This window comes from Apis florea, unplaced genomic scaffold, assembly GCF_048593485.1.
Source record: "Apis florea isolate Af1SG1 unplaced genomic scaffold, ASM4859348v1 contig_3496_pilon, whole genome shotgun sequence".
NCBI lineage: Eukaryota > Metazoa > Arthropoda > Insecta > Hymenoptera > Apidae > Apis > Apis florea.
Genome location: NW_028256773.1, coordinates 3159491 through 3185779, shown reverse-complemented (window position 1 = coordinate 3185779; position 26289 = coordinate 3159491). Strand labels below are relative to the sequence as shown.

Genomic DNA, 26289 nt, shown 5'->3' with positions numbered 1-26289 from the left:
TAATATATTTTTACATATAAAATATTTAATATATACGATATTTTGTTTCTTCAATCTTGTATTTATTGATATTTTTTTGATATACTTTTTTGATATAGTAGTAATATATAGTAGTAAAGTAAATTATATATATGTATATATAATTTTAGAAAACTGGAAAATTAAATATTCTTTATTTTTTTATAAATATAATTTTAATGATTAAACTAAATATAATGTTTTATTTAATTTCAAATAATAGAAAATATAATAAAACTTATTTTTAATAAAAAATGATATTTTAGTTTGGCAGATATAAAATTTTGTTACAAAATTATTTATATTTAATAAAATTATTATTATTATATTATTATAAGTTTATTTTGTGAATGTTGGCGTATTGGTTTTATATTTTTTGATTCAGAATCTGAGTCAGAGAAAAGAATCAATAGTAAAAGTCAATATTACTTACCTAGTATAGTACAATACTGTGATAATATGACAAATTACATGTTGACATTGGCATATATAGATCGAACACATTAATTCATGTGTAAAATTGTTTTAGTCTCAATTTTTAAATAAAATAAATATAAAGGATAGAGAAAAGAATAAAGATAAGATAAGAATTAACTATTAGCGCCATCTTTTGATCACAAAAGATATATCTTTAAAAGAAAAATAAAATATAATAAAAATTGAGAATTAACGCCATCTTTTTTAAAAAAGTATTTTGGCTCTCTTTCTAAAAATAAATGTATGAAATGAATTGAATCTATTAATCTCGAATTAATCGAAATATTCATTTCGACTAATCGAACAGAAATAGCATGATAATATTTATTTTAATATTTATGTTAAAGATTTTCTTTACATATTTTTAAGTGACTAAATAATATATTATAAGTGAATAAATAAATATAATAATTATACTTATTATATATAAAATTTTGTAAAATGCCGAAAAAAAAAACAGGACAAAGACGAAAAGCTGAAAAACAAAAATTAAGGCAAAAAGAAATTAGAACTGCAAAAGATCAATTAGATTTAGCTAAATTTCCTTGTAATGCAGTAATGGTGAGTAATTATATGTTTATTTTATAATGTAGATATTTATTGATATGATTTATGAGTACAAATAAATATAAATTTTAGAAAAGTATTTTTTAAATTACAAATATATTAGAATAGATTAATCTAATAATCTATTAATATATAAATATATTAATTAGTAATAAAATATTAAAAATGTAAATAATTATATTAAATAATATATTTATATATATTTTTGTCTGTTATACTATATTCTTATTTAATTTTTTAATTAATTTAATAAAGGAATGTGATAAATGTGGTAAAAAACAAAAAAGTAGAGCTTTTTGTTACTTTTGTCAAACTTTACAACGATTACCAATGTGTGCTCATTGTGGAAAAATAAAATGTATGCTCAAAACTGGAGATTGTGTTGTTCGTCATCCTGGAATATTTACTATTGGTTTAGGCATGGTGGTAAGTAAATATATCTTATTTTAAGTGAAATAAATATTATAATAAATATAAATTATAAATATATAATGCCAAAAATATAAATATTAAAGGGAGCTATATGTGATCATTGTGAAGCATGGGTCTGTCATGGAAGACGTTGCCTTACAACTCATGCATGTATGTGTCCATTAATAGATGCAATTTGTCAAGAATGTGAAAGAGGTGTATGGGATCATGGTGGTAGAATATTTCGTTGTTCATTTTGTAATTGTTTTCTTTGTGAAGATGATCAATTTGAACATCAAGCATCATGTCAAGTTTTGGAAGCAGAAAATTTTAAATGTAAAAATAAAAAATAATTATATATATGTATTTTATATACATTTATATTAATGTAATTATATTTAATTTGTTTTAAATAATTAATATTTTAAGGTCAATCATGCAATCGATTAGGACAATATTCTTGCTTAAGATGTAAAACATGTTATTGTGAAGATCATATTCGAAGAAAAGGATTTAAATATGAAAAAAACAAACCAATTCCTTGTCCTAAATGTGGTTTTGAAACATCACAAACAAAAGATCTTAGCATGTCAAGTAAGTAATGTATACATTTACAATACTAATTTTTCATATTTATATTTAATTAAGAAATTGTATTTTTAAAACAACATTATAAAATTATTTTTCATTTTATTATAGCAAGAAATCATAAATTTGGTAGACAAAGTCAAGGTAGTACATATGAATATGATAATGAAAATGGATATAATTATTATGGTAAAGAACTTTATTGTATTTTTAATATTCATTTCTTTTTTTAATTTAATTTACTTTATTTTCTTTTATACATTATATTATATATTTTATAGGAAATCAATCTCAAAACTGTATTCCTGAAAATTATACTAGTTATCAAGAAAATGAAAGTGAAGATGACAATAATGACGATGATGACGATAACGATGACGACGACGACGACGACGACGACGACGACGACGACGACGACGACGACGACGACGATGACGATGACGATGACGATGACGACAACAATGATAATAATGACGACGAAGACAATGAAAATGACAACGATGATGATGAATCAATAAGTGAAAGTGAACAAAATTGCAATAATAAATTATAATAAATATAATTAAATCAAAATGTTTAACAAAAATTGAATTTTGTAATTAAATGTAAAGATGAAAAAATAAATATATTACATTGTTATATCTTTATAATAACTTATAATTTATACTTATGATAAGAAGTTAAAATTAAATTAAAGATCTTGTTAAAAATAAATATATATATTTTATTTAAGATATATATTTTTTTTTATAAAAAAAAATATCTGAATAATTAAATTAACTAGAAAATCTAGTAGTTTATAGCTATTAAATAACAAATGAAATATTAACGTATTTTATACATATTACTTTTATATATAATAATTAGAAACAATAAAAAGTAACAAATATGACATGTTACATATTGTAAAAATGTATATTATACACGTAATGAAGTATATTCAGATGGAAAAGCAAAAGTATGAGAACCAAATGCATTAACACTTGGTAGAAGTCCAGCATTTGGTATAATATTCCACGATAATATTAATGTTACATTTTTATTTCCCCTAAAATAAGAAGTAATTATTAAATTATACAAACAAATTGTTTTTTATTAAATAATTTTTTATAATTATAAAAAAATTACCTTAAACCATTACCATCATCCCAGAAATAATATTTTGTATTCATATTTTTAAAGTCAAGCACAGCATTATCTCCACGAAGTACTATTTTATCCCATAATACTACCTAAAATATAAAGATATCTTTATATAATATATTAAATCAAATATAATTAAAAAGCTATTTTTGTATTAGAATATTTAAGTTATACCTGATTAAAATTATTATTTTCTGTTTGATATTCTGCTGTGAGATATAAAAATAACTGCTTAACATTCCAATTAAATAAAGGAGTGAGATGTATATTTTTGTAAAGAAATTATATTTTATAATTGTGGTATATTATTATAGATTTAAAATTTTAATATTTATTAGATACTATTATGAATTGTATAATAATAAAATTTAATATTAATAAACAAAAATAAAATATTTCAATTAAAAAAATATATATAATATTTTTATTAATTTAAATTAATATTGAAATATGCTATCATTTATTAAATATATTTATTATATATATTTTTAACATAAAAAAATATTAAAAAATATAATAAATATATAAATATATATATATATTTAGAGTTTAATAAAAAGGATATCAGTTTGTAAATCAAATGTTAAATATCCCAAATCATTTTTCTCTCTTGAAGCACTATAATCTGCTACATTTTTTCTGTAAAATAAAAACTTATAATAATTATTAAATAATATTATATTAATTATGATATAATATTTTTAATGAAAGTAATTTAAAAAAAATTTGATTATTAATTTGAATAAAGTTATTTTATACTAATAATTTTAAAAATTTTATTTTTCATAAAATTATCATATAAAAATAAATTTTATATTATATATATTATAAAGAATATATAAATTCAACAATGAAAAAATATAAACATATAAACATATTAACAAATATTTTGAAATAAAAAATCATGAATTAATAAATTTATATTTATAATGATTTAATTAAATTAAATAAATATATTATACTTACACAACTACTTTTACGGTATTTAAAGTCGCGTTTGCTCTGTAATCAATAAATACAGTAGAGAGAAAACAACAAAATGTTAAACACGCCGAAACACTCAAAGTATATGCTAAAATAGCATTACCGCGCATAAAAGCAGTATGCATTATTATATTTTATTATCAATAAATAAAATTTCAAAACTTGTATTTAATAAATTTACTAATTAAATCATGCATTAAAAAATTTTAATCAAAATTAATTTTTCTTAAATCTCAACGTCAGCACTTCGACACGGTGGAATACCGGGTTAGTGTTCGAAAATAAACCGAACATATAACGCGTTCATAAATAAAGTAAACTTAACTTCAATAATCACAATAATTCTAGTTTACTTACGTTACATATACAAATCTATTTATTTGTTGTTTACTTTATGAAAATGTATTTATATTATTATATTATAAAATAAAATATTATAAAATTAATGACAAATAAATAATAATTGATAAATAATTCTTACTATTATTTGAATGTTTAAATTAATAAGTAAATAAATTAATAAATTTGTGTAATTTATAAATATTACGAAAAATATTATATAAATTTTATATATAAATTTATATATAAATAAAATCTATTTTAAAAAAATTATAAGAAATATTAATTTTTTTAAAAATTATTTGAAATAACTATGTTATTTTTATAATGATGATTATATATATATAATATTTAGTATTCATATAAAATAGAAAAATATATACATATATCTATTTTGTTATTAAAATATATAAAGTTTAATTGATGACATGCTTTTTCTAAATGTACCAATATCAAATAATTTCAGTTCACAATAGGTTATTTTTTTATCAGCAGCAACTTCAAGGAAGTACATATTAGTATGCAATATAATGTTTATGTGAAATGTGCGGTGAAATTATTTAAAAAAGAATAAATAATTTATCCTAAAAAATAAGTTGAGTACGTTGGATATGTCGCATTGGAAAGTATGTAAATATTGTTAAAATATTTTTATGATTATTTTTAATTTCAAAACATTTGTTTTATTTACCGTATATATTTTTGAAATAGATGTTAAAAATCTTTTTAAGAAATTTTTCTAGAAGGATTTTAATAACATTTATTTCTTAATTTTATATTAACATAACATATAGTGCGATCTTTTAAAAAAATCTTAAAAATTTATGACAATTAAATAAGTAACTATTTAATATTTATATTTTCATATATTAATAATATAATTAATATCGCAAGAATAATAATTTTCTTACATTTTGTATATGTTATGTTTACAGTAAGTTTTGAGATTTATTATTTTGAAAAATAATCATATAATTCTGAAATCTTGTTACATATTATATATTGATGTAACAATGATATGACTCACAAATTATGATTTAAAAAAAAAACAACTTTGAATCATTATAAGATAATATAAGAATATAACATCAAAATGACAAATTAAAAGTTCACATTTCATAATTTATAATCCTTTACTAAAAAATTCAAGCAATAATTTTTTCTTTTAAATTTTAAGTTATATCATTGTTATAGTATGTGATATAAATTATCAAATAATTAAATTATAATATATATTTGTGTTAATATTATTATTATTAATAATAATAATTATAAATAATAGATATATATAATTATAATAATAGTTACAAATAATAGATATTATATTTATATTGGTGTTTAATAAAATTTAATAAAAATAATTAAATTTGTTATATTTATTTCAGAGTAACAAAGAATGGGTTGTGTCAATAGTAGAACAGATATTAATGATCTACATCCAAATGTTTTTCAAGTGATGAATGTAGATGATTTAGGTAATTTAATTACACCTGGACGTTTAGAAGTTACAGAAACTGACATAGTGCTTTATCAACGTGGTAAACAGCCTATTAAGTGGCCACTACGTTGTTTAAGACGATATGGCTATGATGCTGAAATTTTTAGTTTTGAATCAGGAAGAAGATGTTCTACAGGGCCAGGCATTTATGCTTTTAAATGCCGTAGAGCTGCACATTTATTTAATCTTGTGCAAACAAATATTCAGGTTTGTTTGTAATATAAAATTTTTTTATAATATAAAATATATTATATTTATCATGAATTTAAGACAGTTTTTTTAAAAATTCTTAATTTTATAAAAAAAAATATAATTTATTATAGGTTTGTAATAATAGTGGAGATGATACAATGTCTAGAGAACTTCCAGTTGCTTCTCATTCTGCTCCAACAGTAACAAGAGTGACAATACCAGTTGAGCCTAATTATTTGGATCCTATATTAAATAGATCTAATAATCATGTAGGTCCTAGATTTGTTCACAATCAACAAAATGGAGTTGGAAGACTCGATAGTGTAGGAAGTAGCACTGGTTTTATGTCATCTCAAGGAAACATAAACTCTCCTACATCACCTCCTGTGCTGCCACCACCACCACCACCACCACCACCACCATTTCCTCAACCACATCCGTCCTCACTTTATATGAATGAAGAAGTATTGTCCTCTCTATCATTAGAAATGGAACATAATAACAACAAAAGCCTTAGAAGAGCAATACAAAGGTAATTAAAAACATGATTATATTATATAATATATCATTTTATATATTAATATTATTTTATGTTTCATAGGTCTTGTACAGTCAGTAATTCTATATCTGATAATGGATCAGCATCACTAGAATTAACATCTGTACATAAAAATACAGAAGTCACTTCTCAAATTAAATCACCACTTTCAATAGCAACTTATATAAATATAGATATTAATAATGATGTTAGTCCATTATCTCCAACTCATAGTATATCTGAAATAATGCCATTTAAAGAAGATAAAAATGAAAACAATGAATGTGGACATGCTTATATAAATATAAATCCTCAAGAACATGCTGAATCTTTTAGTGTTAAACCACGACCTTTACCATTGTCATCTATTCAATCTGATATAGAAGAAGCAACAAGACATTGTTATGCTAATTTAGAGTCAAATGAAATTGAAAATTTAAGGAAAAGATTTTCCGGAGTATCTATTGCGGAAAAATCACCTTTGCCTCCATCAACGCCTACAGGTGGTCCAATTAGAGAAGTAAATTATGCTGTATTAGATTTGGATACAAAAGATGTGCCAATGAATTTACCATTAGATGGTCCTTCAAATTCCACTGCATCTCCTCCAGAATCTCCAAATAAACTACAAAAAGGGTATGCTACAATAGATTTTAATAAAACGGCCGCTCTTTCTCATTCAGTCAATCCAAATATTGTAAATGATAATGAAGGTTCAAGAAAAACACGTCACAATTCTACAATTAGTGATTTAGCCTCTGGTAGGCGTAGTTCATCTATAAGTGAATAATAAGTTTTTTGTTTACTGATTGTGCCTGCATGTAATTGAATATCTGTAGCATTTTATAGAAAGTATAAAATATTTGATTAAATATAAATAATTTAATAATATAAAACCAAAGAAAAAATATTAAATTACTTTTCGTATAATATTAAACAAAAAAGATTTTAGTATGTAAAAATATAATTAAAAAATTATATTTCTCATTTTGTTTTATATTTTATTATTCATTTAATAGAATTTAATTTTATACAATATATACAAAAAATATTACAGTATTTTTAAAGAGTAAGTCTTTTTTCATAGTGCTGTTGATATGCACAAAAAAAATCTCTTTTATATAATATATAAATATGTTAATAGGATATTGTAAGTAATGATTTTCTACATTAACTATTGGAGAATTAGAAGCTAAAATGCCCTAATTTTCCTGGATAGGAATTGATGAGGCTCAAATAGACTAATTGAGATAAAAATACATAATATATTGACTACTTTAAAAGTAGTCAATTAAAATTTAATCACTTATGGCCATAATTTGGAGTGATTTTGATAAATCATAGATATTAATAGTAAAACATTATATATATATATATAAGAAATAATGTACATATAAATATATATGTACAAAAATATAATCTTGTTGCTCTTTAGATAAAAAATTTTTAAAATACACAATTTAAATAATATAATTATTATATTCTATTTAATTTGATATATTTTATAATTATTTGCTTTATAAATTAAATACATATATATATATATATATGAAAATTAAAATACGTTTCTTTAACATAATTAAAAATATATTAATTCATAATAAAAACATATATTTAAGATATATATATATATATATATATATATGACATAATAAATTATATATTTTTAGTAGTAGTAGAACAAAATACAATTTTTATATATTGCAAATAATTGTTTGTTATTATTTAAACATACAAATAATTTATATGAAATTCTTTTTAAATTGTTTTTATAATTATCCTATAATGAATAAAATTCATTTTATTCATTTCAATTTTATTTTAAAAAAATTATTCATTAAAAACTTAATGTTCATAACTTAATTTTTGTGAATTATATGTATTATTTTTTGTAATTACTATTTCAATAATTTCTGATATATGTTTTAATATATTTTAAATTTATAAAAAATACTAATCATTGTTTTTTATTATGCTCATGCTGTAGCATTTAATTAATCATGATTGTTATGATTATTATTAGTTGTTATTTCTTAATTAAATCTATTAGTTATGAAACAAAAAGAAAATATAAGTTATAATATATTTGTTTATATAAAATATAATATCTATATTTTAAATGTTAATTTTGCATTGCAATTTTATTAGTTTTTTCTATTATAAAACTATTAATGTTTAATGTAATATATTGTTAATTTAAAATAATTTAATATTACGAAAATCATTTTTTTTATATTAACAATAACTTATATAAAAATATGTAATATTAATTAAAATCATTTATTTTTTATAAAAATCTTAAAAAATAAATAATTATAAAAAAAGGAACTATTCATTCAATATGTCAGTTATTATTTTTTGAAAAAATACTGCATGTTACAAATAGTTTTAAATATTATATTGATATTATTAAAAAAAATAATAATAAAAACAGATTTTATATAATTACATTGTTCTCTTATGATATTGACATATTCACTGCCATAATTTGATATCTGAGAACTATATATAATTGTTATCTCTTAAATCTTTCATATATAAATTTAACATAATTATTGTTAATATTTCATATTATGTTTTATTATGATAAAAGAAAAACTTTATTATAATTATTATTAATAAATGTACACATTTTGTATGAATAGGTAATGGTAGTGAATAAGTTAATATAAAACACTAAAATATTCTACTTTAATTATACAACAAGTTTATATAAAAATATAATTACTTTTTTATATTATTATTTCATATAATAAATTAGCATTTAAAGCAAATTAAGATATTTATGTCCAATCTATTTCAATAAATATATAATAATATAATTAATGATTCATTTATAATATAATATAAATAAAAGAATGAATGTTTTTTAATTACATAGAATTACGTGTAGATAAAAATTATTTTACTAAATTACTGCTTATCACATGTATTCAGTGAATATTTTTAAGCAGCTAGATAAAGCCAAAGAGCTTATTTTTATTTGTTAAATTTAAAATTGTATCCATATATTTATATCTTTCAATTCATACTTCTTTTTTTAAAAATAAAATATTTATAAATATCTCTTTATTGTTAAAAATTGATAAGTTTATTTTAATATATAATATTAAAATAATTATTATATTATATTAGATTATACATTATAATCTATACTCTTTCTGTATTTTAATTTTTTACATATTAATAATAAGTTAAATTGTTCTTTAATTTAATGTTTTTAAATAAATGAGAATGATAAATTGTTTTTTTTAAATTAAAAGTAAGTACAGTTTTTTAAAATCATTTTATAATTATCTTTATGTATTTATTTTCTACATTATAAAATAACAAACAATTATAAGATATAATATAGATATGTATAATTTTTAAATATGAGTGAATTAAAACTATATTCATAGAAATTATATATTCTTCTCTATGTTAAATAGCATTTTGAATTCAATACAAAATTTAAAAAAATTGTGTGTATATATATATATAAATATATATATATATATATATAAAGAATTTATCATTTAATATTATGTATTGACAATATTTAAATGCTTTGTAGGAAATAATAATAGAATTTAGAATTTAAAATTATATTTAATTATATATTTAATATATATTTTGAATTTAAGTTTAATAAATTTAAATTTTAAATATATATATATTTTTTTTATGAAAAAAGTAGATATTTTAGTTAAAAAAAGAAAGAGAGGAAAGGAAGAAAAAAAAATAACGAATATTAAAAATAGTACTTTTGAGAATATTGAAAAATGCCAATAAAAAATTTGTTTCTTTATATGTGAAATAAATTTTAAAGTGTACAATAATGAAAAACTTTATTTAAATTATTAAAAAATTGTTCCATTTGTTATGTATGGCACGAATGTACCCTAAAACTATACATCGAAAAATAACAATAAAAATATGTGCATTTTATCTTATGTAATATATGTAATATTTTTTATTATTACAAAGATAAAAATTTGTTTTTATCTTTAAATATCGCAGTATTGTATTAAGTAAATAATTATTATTTTATTAATTTTTAAGAAATTATTTTATTATAATACTAATTTTCATAATATATTATGTATTCTTTTAAAATAATTTTCTTCTCTTAATCCATGTTTAAATAAATTTAGAAATATAATAAAAGATATTTTTAAATGTATACTAATGCAACATTTCTTTCTTTATATTTCATAAATAAATAATTTAAATATATTATCAATAAAACATATATTTACTTGGAACAATTTATTAAATATTAAAAAAAAATTTATTATATATAATTAAAATAATATATAATTTTTTATCAAAGAGAGAGATATTAATCTTCAAAACCAAGAAGTTGTTGCATTAGAGATTTTAGCTAGTAAATGTTTAAATGGAAAAAAAATAAATATAGCGATTTATAAAATTGCTTAATATTATATATGTTATTATATATGCATATTTGCAATACATGGATAAGAAGTTGTAAATAAGTATGATGCAATGACAAATTGAGCAAGAACACGCTGAATATGCAATTATGATATAAAATGAATATAATGGCTGTGAAGTATTTTAATTTTTTGTCATTTAAAAAATAATTTATAATCTTTTGTCATTTCATAATTTTTAATTTTCTTTGAATTGTAAATTTTTTTAAATAAAATATATATTATTATTTTTTTCAGGTAATAATATGAAATTTAAAATTAAATGTTTTAAAAATTAACATTTTTCATAATTAAAAAATATATTAAGAAATTTATTTTTGTATTTTTTTTTTTAATGTTATTAGAAAATATATAATAATTTTGAACTATATATATTACACGAATCATTACACAACTTTTGTTTACATATATTATATTTGAAATGAGAGAATGTTTTTATATATCGAATATTAATTTCAAATTGTTTAAATACATATTTGTATATAAATAATTATAAAAACATGATAAATTTAATATTTCTTATTTCTAATAATTTATGTATATTGTATAAAAATTATAAAGAGTAATATTAATTCTTTTATATAATGATAATAAATTATATATAATGTTAAAGGGCATGTTTAATAAGATGATATTTAAATGTATATATTCCTTTATTTATAATGTATATTTTGATATAACACAGTCTTGGAAGGCACTTTTTTATCCACAGCCAAAAATTATGGCATTTATATAATTTTAATTATGTCTGTTTAGTTTTATATATATTTATATATTAGACAGTCTTGAGCAATAAGCAAATATTAGTACTTATAAATGGATGACAAAAAAGTATATGTACATATGAATTGCAATATTGTGTATATTGAATCAAATCATATTGTACTTTAAGTTTAAATTTAGAATATTCTGAAATCATCAAATTATTTTAATATATTTTATTTTCATTTTTTTTCTTAATTTTATAAATATGCATAGTTGAATATCTGAAACTCAATGATTTACAAATGTTTTATATGTAACTATATATTAAAATTAATAAAATAAAAAAAAATTATGCCATATTTTATGTAATAAATTTTGCAATAAAATATTTTTAAAACCACATAAAAAAAATAACAAAACATGAAATTGTTTTCCGAATTATTATACACAAAAAAAATACATCAAATATTTTTTATAATATTAATAATATTATATGTGTGTTGTATGAAAATCCAATAATTTAATACAATTATTTTATTATTTATTTAATGTAAGAAATTTCAATGTTAAAATAACTAAATATTAAACATATATTTTTTCTATGTCAATTCAAAAAATAAACAATAATATAATCATCAAGTTAACTTTTTGATAAAATATTCTTAATAAAAATAAAATTTAAAATTCTATTACAAATCACATTTCAATAAACATAAAGAAAATTTAATTAGATTTACTATTAAATCAGTAACTATCAAAAAGCCAAGAAAAACAAAGAAATAATTAAGCAGCGAGTTGGCGACGTCTACTCAATTCGTGATCTATTAAAACAGAAATATCAGGATGACGATGAAAAATTGTCGTGCAATAGTTGATTGTTTGACTTGGATCTGCACCTGCTTTCAGCAATAATCTTACTGCATTGATAAAGCCACTTTCAGCAGCTACTTGAAGTGCAGTCAATCCTTCAGTATTTAATTTTTCTAACTGTGCAAGAGGTGATGTAACCAATAAAGAAACAGTTTGATGAAAACCTCTTGCGGAGGCTAGATGCAAAGGTGTATTGCCACCGGCATCTTGTACACTAGGATCTTCTCCGTGTTCTAGCAGTTTCGCTACCATATCGACATAATTTTTTCTAGAGGCAATGTGCAATGGAGTTTCACCATAACGTGACATTATACCGGTTGGTGTATGTGATATAAGTAAAAACGCGGTATTTAAAGCACCGCACTCGAGGCACTCATGTAAAGGAGTTTCTCCTCTATCATTTTTTAGTGATGGATCCGCACCAGCAGCCAACAACGTTTCGATCAATGATTCGATCTCAGTTCTATGGTTATTATCTGTAAGAAAATAATTTTTATTTTTATTTATTTATTTCAAAAAATAAATATTTATATAATAATTTTAAAATATTAAAATTATTTTTTTTATATTTAAATATATATTTAATTTTAGTTGTAAAAATTTTTTAATATATTTTTATTAATATATTTTTTATTTACGTATTCTGATATTTATTTTTTATAATATCTATCAATATAATTGAAAATATTTTTACATCTATTTTGATCAAGAAATATTTTAAAGAATAACATTGATAACCAAATACTTTTTAACAATAAAATTAAATACTTTATAATTAAATAAATGAGTTATTTATTAAATATATATAAAAATTTATACCAAAAATAGTGGATGAAGCTAAAATATGGAGTGCACTACGGCCTTGATGATCCTTCGCATTAATAGGACCAGCGTGTGCTAATAAATCAAGCGTTTTCAAAGCTGCTTCAAAATTATGATGCAAATTTTTTGATCCTTGTGCATGAGCTAGTTGACGTGTTAATATATGCAATGCGGTCAAACCACCACCAGCTTCTTTTACGCCTGATGGGCAACCATATTTTAAAAGTTCTCCTACGAATTGCAATACATTTCCTGGTCCTCCATTTAAAATCACTCTGTGAAGCGCCGTTTCACCACGAGGAGAGCGCACAGCTGGATCACATCCGTTCGCGAGTAACAAACTACAAAAATCGAGAACGCTTTCATTTTTATTTCGATTTCTTTTTTGTTTAATTTTAATATTGTAATATTAAAATATCGATAATATAAATTAAATTCGATTACAATTAATGTCATGATATTTAAAGACAAATAAATAACAAAAAAATAAATAAATATAATTTTAATATTGATTGTGATTTTATGAAAAATATTATTAAAAAATAACAAGAATTATATTTTTAGATTTTATGTGTAAATTTTTTTAATTTTTTTTGCGCGTATATATTCATACAATTATATGAGCTGTAAAATTTTTTCGAGAATAGAATGTTTTTGAACATCTGGTAGCAGCATGACAAGAAAGTACATGTATGTGTATATATATATATATATATATATATATATATATATATATATATATATAAACAAAAATATTTTTATATACTTATTCGATAAATCAATACTTTAATTACAATAATTTGTTTGGATATTTTTCAACAATCTATTAATTAAGCCCCCTTTTATTAATAATTAAAATTCAATAAAATCAATAAAATTAAATCACTTTATTTATGCTAGAAAATTTTTCTATTTAAGAAAATATAATTTTAATATTTATTAATTAATATTAAATTTAGATTAATACAATTTTATTTTTTGAAATATTAATATTTTAGAGAGATAATCAAGTTAAAGACTTATAATAATGAAAATAATTTAATTTTTTACGAAATAAATTTATTTTATATATATTTATATTTATTATATTATATATAATATAAATATTTATATATTCTTCAAAATTAATTTTTTATAAAATTTGATTTTGATAGAAATTAATATGAAAGAAATATTTAATAATAATTATTATTATTAAAAAAATTTTTAATAAAATTTTATTTTTTTAATATAATTTATTAATTATTTTTTTTCAAGATTTAATGTTTGAACTTCTATCATTAGTGATACATTATTGATATGATATATAATGACAATTTTTCAAAAATATATTCATTTTCATTAATACTACGAACATATACTTTATAAAAAATTTCATTTCAAAAAATGTTTAAAAAAAATTTTTTAAAGATGTTTTATTTCAATACTTAAAATTTTATTTAATATCTTACAATTTACAGAAAAAATTTCTTACCTAAGTATAGGCAAACAATGATCTGTAGCTGCTACTAGCAAGGGTGGATCACCTGAAACATTCCAATCCGGTTCGTCTAGATTTTGTATTAAGTTACTTGCAAGAAGTGCCGCAACACACTTGGCGTCTCCAGCACGTACAGCTTCGTGAAAATTCAATTCACTCTCCGGATCATAGATTTCTTCGTTATTTTTTTGAAGAACTGTATTTTCTAATGATTCATTACAATTTCCAAAATCGTTTGAAAAATCGCCAATTTCCATAGCAATACTTTCAATAGAGTTTTGCAATTCTTGTAACTTAAAATTATCTTGAAGAAAAAGATCAGTTTCACGTGTTTCCGACATAATATTTTGAAAATCACATTCGGTGAGAAACGCATCGACTTTCATTGATACAATTAAATTTGAAGTTGATTTTGGTACACTCAAATCACAATCTTTTATTACTTCATTTTTAATTTCACCCATATTAATAGTTGTATTTTGAATATCTTCAATAATAACTGAAGTATTTTCATTTTTTTCTAGAAATTCACTATCTTCGTTATTTTTATATTCCACAATATTTTTAACTTTTTGTTCAAGTAATTCTGATGTATTAACCGATATACAAAATGTAAGTTTTTCTTTATTAACAAGAACTTCCTCTTGCTCTTCACCACCTGTTGCAAGTTTCATAATTCCTGTAGCAAATTCAGTGCTTTCCTCCAGCATTGCTTGTTCTTTCTTGTTGTATAATATTTTACTAACTATTGTGTTTGTCTTCTTTTCTACATTCTGTTCTTGAGATATAGGATCGTTTGTATAAGCAGCAGTCATTCTGATGATTGTTGCTTGCCTTTTAATTGAAGCTGATTCTCTGGTAATTGGCTTGACGCCTTTTAAGAGGAAGATAGTCTTACACCGTGATCTACTTTACTGTAGTCATTACTATTTCCTTATTTTCTCTTTTCTAATACACCTGTTTGTTCATTACTTTTTCGATATAATATAATTATCAATCATATAATTAAGATACAGATGAATACGAATTATAAATGTCTATGTATAAATACAAGTGTACAAAATAATTCATAAAACGAATCAACGAATTACAAATACGTGACTAAAAAGCAAATGAATCTGCTTACGAAGCGTCGCACGAATTTCTCTGCTTCTCTTCTCCTTCTTCTTAACTTCCCCACCCTTACTCTTTACCCCACTTCTCAAAACCTCCTGCGGTGCATCCAAGGAATTTATTGTAGTTCTGATACCCTAGAAATCGGATTCAACATATCTTCTTATCTTATTTTGTATTCGAAGCGATTAAATTTAAATAATATATGTTTTTTATATTTATTCTTTCATTTCTTTCATTGCATCAATTTTGGAATTGAAATTTATATTACTTAAAATTTATCATTTTTTAAAATTATATTAATTTCTAGGAAATTTTATTTTTTTTATCTCTATATGATACTTTTATTCATAAGTGATGATTATAACAATTATGTAAAAGTTTGAATGCAAAAAACATTCAATGCAAATGCAAAAGAATATAAAATAAGACATAATATAATTTTAAGTAAAAATTACAAATTAATAACACTTTTTTAAACATAATCCAAACACATTATTTAAAATATTGTAATATATACAACAACAAATAAATATTATAATATACATATAATAAATAATATAATATAATTAGTTTGATTTTTTTAACTTTACATTTACAAATATAAAATATACAAATAATATACATGTATTTATGTAAAATGATAATTCATATATATGTAGGAATCAATATCAATTAAACATTAAATTAAAAATCAAATAAATTAATTTAAAATATAAAAAATATAATGTCACTTTCAATACATTTTTTGATTTTATTTATATTTTTTAGTATAATTTTATTTATTAATTACATTTTTTTAAAGATAATTTTATAAAATAATTAATTTTAATTAACTTTATGAAATGTTATTTTTACAAATAATTTGTTTTTATCTATTATTCAGTAGATTTAAAAATTATATGAATTAATTACTTACAATTAATTTATCTTGATTGAAAAATGTATTTTATAAAGATCACTGAAAATATTTCATCTATTATCTATCCAGAAAAATAAAAAATGAGGTTAATTAGAAAATAATACATAAAACAGAAAAATAAATTTTTATAAATTACTTCTCATAACTTCTCATAATATTTTGTTCATTATTTGTAAATATATTCACAGTAATATATATTATTATATATTTAATATATCATTATATTTGTTTCAATTTCATATTCAACATAATTTCATGCAAACCACATGATTTTTACGTTATTGTTAAAAATGACAAAAATAATATATTATTACGCAGTCTTTTCTATTTTCATTGATTTCATGAATTTAATTTCATGAATTACATTAATATTTAAATATTTTTATTTTTAAACAATCCGTTTTAAGATATAAATATCAATATTTTTTAGAAAAGTAAATATTCTTTGAGCATATACACAGCACATGCTTATATGTATAAACTGTGTAAAAATTCATTATGTCTGAAAGAATATAATGTATTATATCTATAGTAAACTTATTATATAGTTCTATTTTTATTAAAATAATTTGATATTTTTAAATACTATTTTGTACTTTAAGTGACAATAAATTTACATATATCTGATAAAAATTTATTGAATATTAATTTTAATAAATTTCAATTTTACAATACAGAATATATATAACATAAAAATTAGATTTTATATTATAAGATTTTATTTTGTTTTAAAGATAAAAAAATACATTGTAAAGAAAATTACTTAAGGAAAATTAAGTAAATTTAAATTTCAAGATTTAATTTTGTTTTTTTTTTTGATATATCAATAATTAATTTTAATTCTAATTTTTTAATTAATTTTAAAAAATGTAGAAAAGTATCAATAAAGTTATTGAATAAGTAATTTATATTTCCATTTTAGAAATATAAATGGATAAACTTATATTTTTTGACATTTAAAAAATATGGAATCTATGAATTATAATACTAATAATATACTATTATTATATAAATATTTACTAACAAAAATTTCATAAAAGGAAATCAAATAAATTTTTCATAAATATATATTTGAAATGTTATATTAATATCCTAACTATTGAAATAGCAATTACAAACTAGTATCATGGATAGGTAAATATATTCAAATAAATTAGAGATATACGTCTATGTATATATATCCCCAATACACAAAATGCTAAAAAAAAAGACTTTAAAGATTTATAATATTTGTGAGAAATAAAAAATATTTAATTGATGGATCTTTATAATTAACCAATTTTTATTATTTAAGAATATTCAATATCGTAAATGAGTTTTTTCGCAATATATTAAATGTAAATAAAGAAATTGATTTAAAAATACATTAGTTAAAGATTTTCAATATAAAATTATTATTAATATTGACATCTTTAAACTAATATACTAAAATAATTTCTATTTACATATGTATAGCAAAAAAAGTCATTCAAAATATCAAATGTTCGTAAATAATAAAAGTCGATTTTATATTGAAAAAATTGATTACAAGATTTATATTGCTTTGATATTTTTTTTCTTGATGATTATTATAAACTCTTAAAATTTTAATAATTTTCATTATTTATGTCTTTTTTTTTAACATCTTGTTTCAAAGGATTAGAAAAAATTAATCATGAAAAGCTTAATTGATAGAACATGTAACTATTAACATAAGAAATGATTTTCATACACTTATCAGCTAAAGAATATACATCGTTTTATTTGCTGCGAGATCTAGAAACAGATTTCGATTTGGTCCTGCGCGGACTACGATCTCTAGAATCAGATCGTCGTTTATTACGAATTTTATCTTTATTATAGTCATTTCTACTGTGAGAACGGCTACGAGATGATGATCGTGAATGCTTGCTTCTTGATCTTGACTTCGAACGTGACCGAGACCGTGATCTTGATTGCGATTTTGATCGTGAATAAGACCTGGAGTGGGATCTAAAATACATATTTCATTAAAATCATGATTGTATTAAAATTGCCTATAATTTTGAATATTATTACTACTTTATTTATGTAAATTCTATAAAATTTCTTACATTTTTTGTTTATAAATATATCATAAAATATTTTTTACATAATATTTTAAGAAATTTATGAAACAATTGGGCTTGCAAAAATTGTGACGAGTACCCAGGAAAACTATAATAATTTATTTCATATTCACATAAAAATAACAATTATAAAAATATAGTATGATAGTTTGATTTTCATTATTTATAATATTTCCTATTTTTTTCTGTTGCTTAAATGTCAATATAATAAATGTATTATTATATGCATGAAACATTAATAAATCTAAATTATCAAATATCATAAATATAATATAATATAATAATGTTATATTATTTTAAAAACAATTATATTTATAGGTTTCAAAATATAATTATTCTAGTTATATACCATTTTTCATAGTTTATAGTAGACAGCTATATAATATGCAATAATAATGCCAAGAAGAAGAGAACAGATGAACTTATACAGATGAAATTGCACAAATGTCAAATATGTGGACGAAGAGTGGCTAGATGAAATGACTCACAGTTTATCTTTCAGTGACCATTAGATCTATTATGATAATTTGGCAAAAAGAGTAAAACAAGTGAAGAATATCAGAGGTACCAGTAGTGCTGATGTGCAAAAACTTTCAGTTTAAGGTGATCTCAGTGGTCGTTAGAAGTATTGTAGTGTGCAGAACTAGCCACTCCATCGGCCATGTTTTCCTCTTTTGCTTGTAGAATGCAGAAAGAAACCCAAGGAACGTGGGTACTTTGTGCTGTAACTACGTAGTATCACAAAGTGAACCCAAGGCGAATGTCACGAGAATCTCAGTAGCAACACATTTCTCATGTGTATACTGTTCTGCTGGTTCTCCTATAAAAATGTTAGTATTACATCTGTATCTTTTTGATATTGAAACCTCTTCAGTTTAGAATATAAAACCTTTATATTATAAAATATTCTGTTTCATATAATATCATTTGTTTCATACTTCAAATTTAAAAATAATTTTAATTCTTTATGTAATTTCTTTTGTTTATTGAAATCTATTTTACTAAATATTTATGTACAATATTCTGTTTAGAATAAATATAAATCTTATATAAAATTTAAATCTTATATAAAAACATAATTACAAATTAATTTTATTGTACATTTAAGCATATTTGTTAAATAAAAATCTGTAACATATATATTTCTTGCTTACTTGTCTAATATTTTTTTGCATGCCATAGAATTTATATGAAATAAATGTATTTTATACTCACCTTTTTTTACGTGTATTTCTATGTCGTTGACAATTTCTAGCATAGTGGCCTCTTTCACCACATTCGTAACATCTATCTTCAGGATGAAACAATCTTCCTATACCTCTTCTGAAATAACTCCTATCTCTTAATCTTCTCCCATTAGATGGTTCCACACGAGCTCGTCTTCCACATATAGTTCTTCCATCAAGTCCTCTAATTGCATCTTCTGCATCTCTAGCATCTTCAAATTCCACAAAAGCAAATCCAGGTGGATTTCTAGCTACCCATACATTTCTTAAAGATCCATAGTAAGAAAAAGCATCTTCTAATTCTTGTTTTGTCGCACCACTTCCTAAGTCTCCTACATATACTTTGCAATCTGAAGGATATCTTGACATCTGAAAAAAGATATTTAAATAATTTAACATACATCGAATATATATATTATTAAACATAATAGTTTTATTATTTAGTTAATACTTTAAAAATTAATTCATTTGTTTTCAATAATTTATTTATGAATATATTAAAAATATTAAAAAATATATTAATAATAAAAATTCAAAAACATAAATATATATATATTATTTTTTAAAAGATTTAATATTTTAAAAAAAAAATAAAATACAATATATTTGTTAAAATTATACCTTATTCATTGTTGATTAATTTATCGAACAGGAACATATAACGATATAATAAATCACATTTTCAATTCTTCATTTTGAAGAAAAAATTGCACGTCAAGCACGTCAATTTTTTGTAGTTAGTATCTCATCGAAATGTAAGAGATGATACTTAAAGTCCAGTTTCTAACATAAAAATATAAGTTTAAACGATGAAAAGTCTGAAAAGAGTTGATATAATTATATATTTTTAATTTAATTTAAACAAAAATTTATATATATTAACATATTTTTTAAATAAATAAAAAAAGTCATAAGAAAAGTTAATATTTTTCAATTAAATTTATGTACATAGAATATTGATAGCATAATATTTTAATAATGTAACTATTGGTAGAACTGAAATCGATTCTAACAAAGTTTTCGATTTAAATAAAATGAAGTTGTAAGTTATAAATTACGATTTATGAATTCACGTATTGATGAAAAGTTGAAATCTTAAATATTATTTGTCACAATATAGGACATATATATATATATATATATATATATATATATATATATAATATATTTATAGATTAATATGTAAAATATGAACGAAAATTTTTAAAATGAAATCTCAAAAAACATTTTATATCTAAAGAAAATATAATATGATCAGGATTGTTGTAAATGAGGTTCAAGATTTTCGGAATCTGACATTACTTTAATTTAGGGATAATAGAGGGGGAAAAACTGAGAAGAAACAAGATACACTTGCTATGCCATCTATCAAGATACATATGTTAAGGTTAGTTTTCATTATGTATTGATATATGATACTAAATATTTCGTATATGACAATGAGAAATTGTATCTCACTATATATTATAGTATTAAATTCAATACTATGATAATGCAACGATAAAAAAAAATAAACAAAAATGTTATAATATTTAATATCATAATTAATATTCTAATCATAAAAATCATAATTTATTGTCATATGAAAATATACCTTAAAAGTTTCAGTAGATAGTATAGCAATTGCATCGTATTATTTCCTTTAGTTAATTTCTTTTAATACTTAAAAATGGCAGTCAAGAAAGTTCGATGCACGCATGCATCGTTACAAATACCTATGCAACGTATGAAGCAAATAATTTCAATAAATGAAAAAGACAAAAAAGCAATTGTTATTGCACAAGAAATTAAATTTGCTCGATTACTTTCAAGCAATGATAAAATAATTCGAGATAGAGTATTAAAAAATTTAAGAAAATGGTTAACAGTTCGTTCACAAAGTTCATTTAGTAAGATTTATATTTTTATTAATTAAAAATTTATATATATAAATTTTATTTAATTTAACTTTAATTTCTATATACTTAACTACTTATTTATTTATATTATTAATTTAAATATTTTTTTTTTTTTATAGCATTTACAGAAGCAGATTTTATGCGATTATGGAAAGGTTTATTTTACTGTATGTGGATGTCGGATAAACCTTTAATTCAAGAAGAATTGGCAGAATCTCTTAGTAAAATTGTACATTGTTTTAAAACTAAAGATGTAATACTACTTTATACATTATGTACATTAAGAACATTAGGCATTGAATGGTTTGGTATAGATCAATATAGGTTAGATAAATTTTGTATGGTAAATATTAATGGAATATTTTTCGTATGTATTTATAAAATATATAGTATTGCATATTATAAAATTTTATTGCTAAATATTTTTATTTAGTTAGTTCGAAGAATAATTCGACAAACTTTTCAAAAATGTAAAGAAAACTTATGGGATATTGAATGGATAAAAGGTTTTTCTGAAATACTTGAAAAATTATTAGTAGATCCACAAATATGTCAAGGTTTTAACATGCATGTAACAGAAATATTTTTAGAAGAACTTTCAAAGGTAATTTTTAAAAATTATATTAAATATTTATTTATTATTAATATCTAATAATATTAATATTATATTATTAATACATAATAATAATAAATTTTAATTTATGTAGATCAGTAATGGAAATGTACCAGAAGATATTGTTACAGAATTTATTAAACCATTTATTTCATATTTTATACCTATGGATGATGAAAGACAAATTAGACATATTATGAGACATATTTTCAGATATTTAATTTTTCAATCAGATATTGGTATAGATTATATGGAGAAATTTAAAGCTTGGAGAGATGTGAGTATTAATATTTTTATTATTTGCTAGTTTTATTATATATAATATATATAATATATAATTATAATAATTTTATTTTATTTTTTGATATAATGACTAGGAGAATATGTATCTTATTTTAAGCATTAAAATAGTGGCGATTTGGAATACTGAAATTTTTTCTTCATCCTAAGTTCTAAACTTAATTCAAATCAGAAATAATATAATTTCATTTATTTAATTCATTTAAATAAAGATCAATTTGTTAATAAAAAAACAAAAACAAATATTTAGATATTTAAATGCAATTGGATGAAGCATCTTATAATTCAACTTTTAATATATAATATAAAACTTTTAATATATATTATTTTTGCATAGGCTGGTTTCCCTGCTGGTTCTATTGATATTATGGAAAAGATTGAATTATCAGATGATGAAATGGATGATAATATTACTGAAGTAAAAGAACAATTTCTTCAAAATCAAATAAATTGTGATGTAGAAAAACCATTAGATCCAAGAGCTGGTAGAATAGATGTTGATTTGCCTCAAATACCTTTTAATTCTGAAAAGATAGCTATATTGTTAAATAAATATAAATTTCATCCGTCATCAACAACAAAATCACGTAGACAATTACGTCGTCTTATTAAAGAGTATACAAATATACTACTGTTTATTAAAAAATGCATTAAAAATATTAATAAATTTAAATTTATTAAAATGTTTTTGCAGATTTACAGAATTATCAGAAGGTAAAATGCCACTAGGTATTAAGGAAATAAAAGTCCCAAAAATAGAAAAGAAAAATATAGATACAAAGTCAGCTGCAATACGTCTTTTAAAATTTGAGAATGAACTATATATGGATAAGTTACAAAAAAGACGCAAGAGAAAAAAAAATAAACAATTAATGCAAAATAATGAAAATAATAAATCTAGTGAAGAAGAATTAAAAAATATTAGTGATAGAAATAATAGTAAAAGTGAATCTACAGAAATAGATGAAAGTGAAGTTGTAAAAAAGAAGAGAAAATTAAAGCATAAATTAAATACTACGAATTATTTAACAAATACAAATTTACAAATATCAGATAAAAACAGTTTTAATATGAAAAAAAAATGTAAAATAATAGAAAAAAATCAGAATCAAAATACTTATAAATCAAATTTAAAAAATAATTATAAAAAGAAGAATCATTTATTTATTGAGAATACTGACGAAAATAAAAAAATAAAATTAAAAAAAAATAAAAATACAACTGTAAAAACATTAAATGTTATCACTCAAGCAAAAAAGAAAAAATCAACAAAATTAAAAAATTTTGGGAAGTGGAATATTTCTGATCATGTAGAAACACCTATTTGTTCATTGAATAATAAGAACACAAAATCATGTTCAAAAATTGTTAGTAATTCAATTACAAATAATCATGAGCAAGAAAATGATATACTCGATAAAAAGCCAATATGGTTAATGCCCATACTAACAAAATTAAAAAATGAAAAAAATGTAAGTTCTATTATATTTATTTTAATAATTGAGAAATATTAACTAAATTTTCAAGTTTCTTTTTTTCTTTATTTTGCAAATTGTATAACTTACTTGAAATTGTTATGATTATTAATATCTTTATCATTTTTTTTTATAATATATATATATATATACATATATATTACTTTTTGCATTTCATCTTATGCAAGAAATATTTGTAATTTAAAAAATAAGTTTTAACTAACATTTTTGTATATTAATCTTTTTATTACAGAATAAAAGTTTGAAAGAACAGTATAAAACAAGAACTACTACAAATTCCAAAAAACGAGTAAAAATTGCTCTTCAATGTAATACAGCTCAACATACATCTGAATATATTTCACAAATTCGGAAAAGCCCAGCTATACCTTTTGATGCAAATAAAAAACCATTAGCAGGTGTATTAAAAGCAAGTCCTATACCAAGTCCAATTAATCCATTTTATAAAAAAAATATTCTATAATATTTAATATATTAATGAATGATTTAATAATTATTTGTTAATAAAACAAATAAAAATAGAATTGTATAAAATATTAATATTTTTAATGTATTATGATAACCTTTATTTTTAATTTTGATTCTTTGCAATTAATATATATATAAATATAAATAATATTATATATATAAATGTATTTATAGAAAAAAGAATTCATAATGTTATATAAATTTTATTTTAAAGATTTAATATAAATTCTTATGATTTATATCAATAAATATTTAAAATTTTTAATAATATTTAAATAATAATAATATAAACAATTAATTTGTATTTTTTAAAAAACTAAAAATAATATAAAAATTATATCAATAATATATAAAATAAAATTAATTTTGATTTTTTAATTATTGTATAATGATAATTACATATTTTAATTATAAATAATGAGGATAAAAATTTTTATATAAGATCATAGGTTTAAATATATTTATTATATTTATATTTTATCTTTTTTCGTTATAATATATTAGTTTACACATTTATTTTATACATAGTTTACACATTTATACAATATTAAAATTTCATGTTTTTACAACATAAAATATATTAGAATAAATTCGTGATTTTTATTTTTATTTTATAGTTCATTTTTTTTTCTAATGATACTAAATATAATAACTACATATATATATATATATATATATATATATATATATATATTTTAATATCATGTAACAAATATTTAAATACATATTTTAAAAATAATATGAGATATACTATAAAATAAATAGAAATATAAAATATTATATATTACAATATAAAAATGAAGTATGTTTTATAAATTAATTATTTAAAACGAAGAGTTAATACTAATCTATTTTTTTTGTAATTTGAAACTGATGAAAAATAACTAAAAATAATAATGAAAATTTTTTATAGATGGAGACCTTAAATAGATTTTTAAAATTCAAATACAATCTTATGTTTTTTGAATAATATTCATAAAAGTACACTAATACACATATTTTTTTGGCACATGAATTCACTTTTACTCATAACATTTCTATTACTATAGAAAAATAGAGTTTTAATTACTATTATAAAATCAAATATTTAAAAGT

The 26289-nt window shown here is 20.0% G+C and overlaps 6 protein-coding genes across 12 annotated transcripts; 3 read left to right on the top strand and 3 right to left on the bottom strand.

The window, feature by feature from the left end:
* The first annotated feature begins 381 nt into the window (after positions 1 to 381).
* Positions 382 to 2700, top strand: Noa36 (zinc finger protein 330 homolog Noa36). The gene is made up of 6 exons (XM_003690458.4): positions 382 to 1056; positions 1318 to 1488; positions 1578 to 1809; positions 1903 to 2067; positions 2173 to 2250; positions 2343 to 2700. Exons 1-6 carry the CDS (start codon positions 937 to 939, stop codon positions 2612 to 2614), a joined length of 1038 nt encoding a protein of 345 aa, XP_003690506.2. The 5' UTR covers positions 382 to 936; the 3' UTR covers positions 2615 to 2700.
* A 64-nt stretch (positions 2701 to 2764) lies between these two features.
* Spase22-23 (Signal peptidase complex subunit Spase22-23) lies at positions 2765 to 4501 on the bottom strand. Its single transcript, XM_003690703.3, has 5 exons — positions 4171 to 4501; positions 3770 to 3843; positions 3379 to 3467; positions 3190 to 3293; positions 2765 to 3109 (listed from the first exon to the last, which is right to left on the bottom strand). The coding sequence occupies exons 1-5, from the start codon at positions 4311 to 4313 to the stop codon at positions 2980 to 2982; spliced, it is 540 nt and encodes a 179-aa protein (XP_003690751.1). The 5' UTR covers positions 4314 to 4501; the 3' UTR covers positions 2765 to 2979.
* A 299-nt stretch (positions 4502 to 4800) lies between these two features.
* LOC100871446 (uncharacterized) lies at positions 4801 to 7740 on the top strand. The gene is made up of 4 exons (XM_003690700.4): positions 4801 to 5153; positions 5913 to 6232; positions 6349 to 6749; positions 6819 to 7740. Exons 2-4 carry the CDS (start codon positions 5924 to 5926, stop codon positions 7543 to 7545), a joined length of 1437 nt encoding a protein of 478 aa, XP_003690748.2. The 5' UTR covers positions 4801 to 5153; positions 5913 to 5923; the 3' UTR covers positions 7546 to 7740.
* A 4088-nt stretch (positions 7741 to 11828) lies between these two features.
* On the bottom strand, positions 11829 to 17781 carry LOC100872240 (uncharacterized). Of its 3 annotated transcripts, XM_086913545.1 has the most exons (6): positions 17243 to 17781; positions 17104 to 17167; positions 16198 to 16321; positions 15066 to 16028; positions 13589 to 13932; positions 11829 to 13245 (listed from the first exon to the last, which is right to left on the bottom strand). In XM_086913545.1, exons 4-6 carry the CDS (start codon positions 15884 to 15886, stop codon positions 12683 to 12685), a joined length of 1728 nt encoding a protein of 575 aa, XP_086769671.1. In that variant the 5' UTR covers positions 15887 to 16028; positions 16198 to 16321; positions 17104 to 17167; positions 17243 to 17781; the 3' UTR covers positions 11829 to 12682. The 3 variants fall into 3 exon arrangements, with proteins under 3 accessions (XP_086769671.1, XP_012350149.2, XP_086769670.1); XM_012494695.3 differs by having other exon boundaries at positions 15066 to 16321; XM_086913544.1 differs by having other exon boundaries at positions 17104 to 17270.
* Positions 17725 to 21758, bottom strand: LOC100872359 (serine/arginine-rich splicing factor 7). 5 transcript variants are annotated; one of them, XM_086913549.1, is made up of 4 exons: positions 21722 to 21758; positions 21041 to 21202; positions 20409 to 20788; positions 17725 to 19077 (listed from the first exon to the last, which is right to left on the bottom strand). In XM_086913549.1, the coding sequence occupies exons 2-4, from the start codon at positions 21047 to 21049 to the stop codon at positions 18846 to 18848; spliced, it is 621 nt and encodes a 206-aa protein (XP_086769675.1). In that variant the 5' UTR covers positions 21050 to 21202; positions 21722 to 21758; the 3' UTR covers positions 17725 to 18845. The 5 variants fall into 5 exon arrangements, with proteins under 5 accessions (XP_086769675.1, XP_086769676.1, XP_086769672.1 ...); XM_086913550.1 differs by having other exon boundaries at positions 21478 to 21752; XM_086913546.1 differs by having other exon boundaries at positions 21041 to 21237; positions 21722 to 21748.
* Positions 21759 to 21993: 235 nt separating this feature from the next.
* Nnp-1 (Ribosomal RNA processing protein 1 homolog Nnp-1) lies at positions 21994 to 25260 on the top strand. Its single transcript, XM_031920370.2, has 7 exons — positions 21994 to 22308; positions 22437 to 22660; positions 22751 to 22921; positions 23025 to 23207; positions 23568 to 23845; positions 23925 to 24702; positions 24959 to 25260. The coding sequence occupies exons 1-7, from the start codon at positions 22089 to 22091 to the stop codon at positions 25187 to 25189; spliced, it is 2085 nt and encodes a 694-aa protein (XP_031776230.2). The 5' UTR covers positions 21994 to 22088; the 3' UTR covers positions 25190 to 25260.
* The last annotated feature ends 1029 nt before the right edge of the window (positions 25261 to 26289 follow it).

Excerpts from the sequence above, each read along its gene's own strand:
- Noa36 (XM_003690458.4), top strand. The coding sequence starts at position 937 with ATGCCGAAAAAAAAAACAGGACAAAGACGAAAAGCTGAAAAACAAAAA. Across the intron at positions 1,057-1,317 it reads TTCCTTGTAATGCAGTAATG|GAATGTGATAAATGTGGTAA; the intron begins GTGAGTAATTAT and ends AATTTAATAAAG. Across the intron at positions 2,068-2,172 it reads AAAAGATCTTAGCATGTCAA|CAAGAAATCATAAATTTGGT; the intron begins GTAAGTAATGTA and ends ATTTTATTATAG.
- Spase22-23 (XM_003690703.3), bottom strand. The coding sequence starts at position 4,313 with ATGCATACTGCTTTTATGCGCGGTAATGCTATTTTAGCATATACTTTG. Across the intron at positions 3,294-3,378 it reads AAAATAATAATTTTAATCAG|GTAGTATTATGGGATAAAAT; the intron begins GTATAACTTAAA and ends TTTATATTTTAG. Across the intron at positions 3,110-3,189 it reads GATGATGGTAATGGTTTAAG|GGGAAATAAAAATGTAACAT; the intron begins GTAATTTTTTTA and ends TTCTTATTTTAG.
- LOC100871446 (XM_003690700.4), top strand. The coding sequence starts at position 5,924 with ATGGGTTGTGTCAATAGTAGAACAGATATTAATGATCTACATCCAAAT. Across the intron at positions 6,233-6,348 it reads TTGTGCAAACAAATATTCAG|GTTTGTAATAATAGTGGAGA; the intron begins GTTTGTTTGTAA and ends AATTTATTATAG. Across the intron at positions 6,750-6,818 it reads CTTAGAAGAGCAATACAAAG|GTCTTGTACAGTCAGTAATT; the intron begins GTAATTAAAAAC and ends TATGTTTCATAG.
- LOC100872240 (XM_012494695.3), bottom strand. The coding sequence starts at position 15,886 with ATGACTGCTGCTTATACAAACGATCCTATATCTCAAGAACAGAATGTA. Across the intron at positions 13,933-15,065 it reads CATTGTTTGCCTATACTTAG|TTTGTTACTCGCGAACGGAT; the intron begins GTAAGAAATTTT and ends CGATTTTTGTAG. Across the intron at positions 13,246-13,588 it reads AGCTTCATCCACTATTTTTG|ATAATAACCATAGAACTGAG; the intron begins GTATAAATTTTT and ends ATTTTCTTACAG.
- LOC100872359 (XM_086913549.1), bottom strand. Across the intron at positions 19,078-20,408 it reads AGAAATACACGTAAAAAAAG|ATCCCACTCCAGGTCTTATT; the intron begins GTGAGTATAAAA and ends TATGTATTTTAG.
- Nnp-1 (XM_031920370.2), top strand. The coding sequence starts at position 22,089 with ATGGCAGTCAAGAAAGTTCGATGCACGCATGCATCGTTACAAATACCT. Across the intron at positions 23,208-23,567 it reads AATTTAAAGCTTGGAGAGAT|GCTGGTTTCCCTGCTGGTTC; the intron begins GTGAGTATTAAT and ends ATTTTTGCATAG. Across the intron at positions 23,846-23,924 it reads TTACGTCGTCTTATTAAAGA|ATTTACAGAATTATCAGAAG; the intron begins GTATACAAATAT and ends ATGTTTTTGCAG.